The sequence below is a fragment of the Morone saxatilis genome, unplaced genomic scaffold, assembly GCF_004916995.1.
Source record: "Morone saxatilis isolate NCDOM2014 unplaced genomic scaffold, NCSU_SB_2.0 Contig16, whole genome shotgun sequence".
Classification (NCBI taxonomy): domain Eukaryota; kingdom Metazoa; phylum Chordata; class Actinopteri; family Moronidae; genus Morone; species Morone saxatilis.
The window spans coordinates 5421271-5426974 of NW_023339718.1; the positions used below are offsets into that span (position 1 = coordinate 5421271).

The following is a 5704-nucleotide window of genomic DNA, read 5'->3' on the forward strand; positions in this document are numbered from 1 at the left end:
CTCGGCTTTAACTGCAAAAATGAAGCTGCTGCAGGCGTTTCTACCTTCTGAATATTTCTAACACGTTTTTGTGTCTGACTTGTTAAATTTTCTTGAACTCCAGCTGAGCGTGAGATTGTGCGTGACATCAAGGAGAAGCTCTGCTACGTGGCTCTGGACTTCGAGCAGGAGATGCAGACGGCAGCTTCCTCTTCTTCCCTGGAGAAGAGCTACGAGCTTCCTGACGGACAGGTCATCACCATTGGGAACGAGAGGTTCCGCTGCCCAGAGACGCTCTTCCAGCCTTCATTCATCGGTGGGTAACGTTTCAATGAATGACCTGAATAGTTAGATTGCTGCCTGAGTTTTTGGTCAGCTTGGTCGGGCGAGCTAAATCAACAGTTGAATTCTGGTTCTGTGCTTTCAGGAATGGAGTCTGCTGGCATCCACGAGACAACCTACAACAGCATCATGAAGTGCGACGTGGACATCCGTAAGGACCTGTACGCCAACACTGTGCTGTCTGGTGGCACCACCATGTACCCCGGCATCGCGGACCGTATGCAGAAGGAAATCACCGCCCTGGCCCCACCCACCATGAAAATCAAGGTGCAGTTTTATTTTGTTCTAGCAGATCAATGAATGACAACTTCAAGCCTCCTTTTTCAAAAAGGACCCGGTAGAGCCTTGATCAAACTTATTTCAGTCTGCCTGCAGGTCTAACTTTGGAGGTATGACTTAGTCTGATGTACTGCTGCCCCCCAGTGGACAAACTTGGTAATTTTAGATTTCAGAAAATCGTATCTGTAAACTTTCAGAGAACAGACCCCATTTCTGAAAATTCAGTTTAAAGCCAAATTATTATATTCAACTTTTTAAAAAATCTCTATCATTTGGATATTAAAAAACTTAAAGCTGTCCTAATTCCACACCATGTGATTTAAGAAAGTTGTGTGTAGTATGTTCATGCTACACTACTCCAAAAAACCTTAATTTTATTTTTCTACCATGAAGCACTACAAAAAGCTGCTCAGAGCAAAACTAAACTAAAAGCATTGATGGTAAAAACAGCTCTGACTATACTTGCAAACATGCTAATGAAACAAATTTTCTTTAAATGCCTTAAATGATCAAAACTGCAGTTTTCAGACCCTGATGTGTTAATGATGAACTACTCTACCTTCTCTGCCCTCGGAATAAAATAAAACCTGTCCAATATTTATGCACGGAAAACTTAACTATCGCTGCTCCTTCTCTTACCTCCAGATCATCGCTCCCCCAGAGAGGAAGTACTCCGTATGGATCGGCGGCTCCATCCTGGCCTCCCTGTCCACCTTCCAGCAGATGTGGATCAGCAAGCAGGAGTACGATGAGTCCGGCCCCGCCATCGTCCACCGCAAGTGCTTCTAGAAAGCTCCACGACCGCCTCCTCCTCTGCCCCAGCGGGGAGGTTCACAAGCTTTTCAACTGTTCCATCCAACTAGAAATGTCTCTGGTTCATCTTGTGAACAGACTCAAAGATGCCACGTACAAGATGGATCACACGGCTGTTTACATTTTAATGTCTCAGCTCGACAGATCGTCAGCAGCTTACTGAACCTCCAACGTCCAACAGCTCTGAACATGTTCCCGTAACTCTGCTCGCAGCTCTCCCTTCTGGTGATAAACTATAGTCAAAAAAAACAAACAGTATTATCACTCAACATCTTTCTACCCATGTTTTCCTTATCTCGTGCATTATTGCATATCAATATTCTGCTTTCCTCCTCGTCCGTTCTGTCCATTCACTGAGTTGAGCTGTATCGTTGCTCTCCACGAGTGTTTACTTAACAATAAAATGCCAACTTTTGATGTTTACAGCTTCTCTGTCATTTACTACTCCAGTTTCACACATTTAAATGTTTTTTTTCCTCAGCTCTACAGACGCCAACAGTGGACAAAAGGCTTTCGATCAAAGCAAATCAGTTTTATAATTACATTTAACTTTTTCCCACTAAAATCTCTCCAGTGTTTTTACTGTCTAGCTGTCTGAGAAGTGATGCAAATGTTATGACCATCTTTCAGTTATTTGGGCTAATACTCTGCCCTCTTGTTTGTTGGTTTAAACTGTGTTTTGTCAGTGTGTTGAGCTGATATTCAACAGTGCTAATCCTAGACCAAACGTCTAGTTTAAAGCAGCAGTAGCTTTGCTAAAGGAACATGTCTGTTAATTCCAGGATGTTGGAGACATAATTGTAGCCCGGCATCTACAAACAATTCACAAATGCAAATTATTCTGGAACCTTCCCTTTCCAAGGGACACTGTTAAAGGCTCCAAAACACAAACTAAAACAATGCCAGAAAACTAACAATAAGATAAAATAGAATTAAAATAAAAAGACAACATCACATGAAGGCAAGTCTATAAAAATGAGTTATAAGAAGTGATTGAAAAGAAGTCACTAATTACACAAACATAACCCCCTCAAGCAGGTCGTTCCAAAGCCAAGGGGTCCTGATTACAAAAGCTTGGTCACCTTTAGACTTAAACCTTGACACTAGAACAACCAGAGGGACCCAGCTGAGGACCTGAGGCTCAGAAGGAGTCAACATTTCTGCCACATAGCTTAAAGCCAGACCCAGGTGTGCTTTATAAGTGACCAGTAAAATCTTAAATTCAATTCTAAAACCAACAGAGAGAAGCAGGACCAGAGTGATGTGATATCGTCTTTTGAAACCAGTAAAACCAGTAAGAAGTCAAGCTGCTGCATTCTAAACCAGTTGGAGGTTAGAGAGTGACTTTTGGTTTAAGGTAGAGAGAAACTGAGAATCTGAAACAGCAGCTAGGCTTCTTGGGTCAGCAGGTCTCAGGGGGAAGGTATAGTTTGACCAAATGGAAGCATATAGATCGTGGACATAAAATTGAACCATGTGGGACCCCACAGATAATGCAAGTTAAAGATGATGTAGGATAGACCTACAACCTATCAGAGCAATAAAAGGTTAAGAAGTGCTTTATAATGAGTAATAAATAAGCTACTATGCTACTAATATGCACGTAATAAGAAACCATACAAATATTTTGACTGTAAAACTGGATATACCTGTTCTGTAATTATCAATGGTGTTACTAATACAAAAACACAAGAAAAAAGATACATGGGTCTGTAAAGAAAATATTCATATTATTAATATTTCTCAGTACTGCTGCAGAGGCTTTAGTGAACTGTTGGCTTATATACACCCGTCACAAGATGTGTCAAAGGTTACTTACTATGTGATTAATGCACTTAAACCTTGGTTATCATTATATGTCAATATTTTGCACATTCCTGTAAACTGTACAGCTTTTCATTCATTTATTTAAATAATGGTTGCATTGTATATATAGTTTTTCTTTAAATATTTGTATATAGTGACTCTTTTGACTTTGTCTCTATTTTTATTTATGTTTGTCTTTGTTCATGGTAATGCACCAATTTCCCAGGGCAAATTCCTTGAATCTGAAAACCTATCTGGCAATAAGTAATTCGGAAAGCACTTGCAAATAAATACACTGCTACAAAGGAGTGGAACACTTTTTGAAAAGGTGTTAAAAGACGAACGATGAACCAAAGACCTAGAAAAGAAAAGGAGCCATCAGTTCAAATAATGGAACCAACACAACCTGAGGTTTCTGAGTCGGACCAGCAGGAGACGCTGCCTCCTACAAATCCTACACAGACAACTTCAAATACCAGAAGAACTGTTTCTCTCTCAGGAAATGACTGGAACCCGCCTGAAATACAAACAGTTGTCATTGAACACATTGTGAAAAAGGAAGACACAAGTTCTCACTCACTGTTTCCTCTCTTCTCTGGGAAATGTCCTAAACTCAGTCATGAGGCAGATTGTGAAACATGGCTCTCTCACATTGAAATAATGTTAATAACTTTAGGTGATCTGAATAGAAAGTTGTTGAACTGCCAGGATCCAGAAACATGTCTGTTTGTAATACCTTGTCTGCCTTCATGAACTTAACCTGGTAAAATGGGCAGAATGCAGTCAGTTTCCAGCCTTTATATGACCACAAAATAACTCTTGGTTAGCTACATGCTGCAGAGACACGTTTTCAACCACATGTTGACAACACAAAGATCATGTCCTCTGTATCTGAACTTCTGACCTCAGTGTTTCTGCTTACTGTCCTTCCTGTTTTAGTGTCTGTGAGAATATGTGCAGATGTGTCAATGTCAAACCGCCTTAAAGGGGGACACGCATATATATATATATATAGTCACGTCACTGGCCTGGGAAAAAACATTTGTTAATGTCAAAGAAATGAAACTAGATGACAGCTAATGTGACCACAACAACAGACAAAACTCTCACATCAAGTGTAATATTTGAAGGTTGCCGTGGAAACTACAAACATATTTCCTAAGGAAACTTGTCTCAGGTGGCTGTGGTTTGTTTGTTAGCAGTGTGTGCTGCTGAAGATAACTGACAGGCCTGAATGGTAAAGAAGAAGCTGTAATAAAATATATTGAATAAAAATAAATATGCATTAATAGTTAAACTGTGTAGCATGTATTTTATGATAATATAACACAAGTTCTGCTTTCCTTTTCAGTGTGTCTCAGTCACAGAGAAGGAACAGGAGCTCTTGGTTAAATACTTACAGTAAAGACACGTTTGCAAGCAGACAGAGGCCTGTGAACAGAGCACTGACAACACAAAGGTCACATTTTTTGTCTTTATTAAAAGTCTGTTTCAATACATATACATATACATACATATGAAACCATCTCATTTACATACAGCATGTCAATAATGAAGATTCTCCCCTAACTAACTTTAGAGCCATGCTTTACAAACAGTATATTTTTTGTGTGAGAGTGTGTGTGCACTTTCTCCTTACAATGTTTCTGAATCTAACTGTTAATCTGTTAACTGACTAATTTTGACTTGTAGTACTTACTAATAATTTCATTATGAGGATGTATCTCAATGAGTGATACTTGTAGATAGACATTCCTGTCTGAAGTATTTACTGTTACTACAGATAAATGTAAAAAGCCAATAAGAAACCTGATTACATGTATACATGACCAATAAATCAGTTTTTAATGAATCATATGAATACAGACAAATACAGGCATTGGGCAGCATTTTCATAGGATGGTACATTTCTTTTTATGTTTCTCATTTTTTTCTTTTTTGTGTTTTTCCTTCTTTCCATCTTCCATTGTTTGTTTGTTGTTAGAGTCTGCTACTTTCAGTGCTTTGATTTCTTCTTCCTGTTTTATTTTAGATTCCTCTTCTATTTTTCTTTTCAGTTCTTCCATTTCTTCCTCATGTTTTCTTTTAGATTCCTCTTCTATTTTTATTTTCAGTGCTTCCATTTCTTCCTGTTTTCTTTTAGATTCCTCTTCTATTTTTCTTTCCAGTGCTTTGATTTTTTCCTCATATTTTCTTTTAGATTCCTCCCCCTCTTTTTCTATCTCTTCTATTTTCTTCTGAATATATTTTACCGTGTTGTAGCAGCCACCACCATTATTTCTCACCATTGTGTCAATCTTGGTCAGCAGCTCTCTGACTTGTCCACGGTTTGTCTGATCTTTATTGTTAAAGACATGGTATCTCCCTCCACACTCTTTAATTAGGTTTTTGACAAAGTCATCACAGTCTTCTTCAATGTAGCTTTCCATTGACTGATTGTTCAGATCATCTCCTCTGGTGAACAGAACAATGATGTAATGTGCTG

At 38.8% G+C, this 5704-nt stretch overlaps 1 protein-coding gene across 1 annotated transcript; it reads left to right on the plus strand.

Annotated features, from left to right (window-relative positions):
• Positions 1 to 87: 87 nt before the first annotated feature.
• LOC118326252 (actin, muscle-like) lies at positions 88 to 1836 on the plus strand (the record flags this gene model as incomplete). Its single annotated transcript, XM_035659217.1, is given in 3 exon segments — positions 88 to 295; positions 407 to 588; positions 1246 to 1836. Coding segments are annotated over 3 exon segments (534 nt in total), but the record flags the coding sequence as incomplete, so codon positions are not given.
• Positions 1837 to 5704: the final 3868 nt, after the last annotated feature.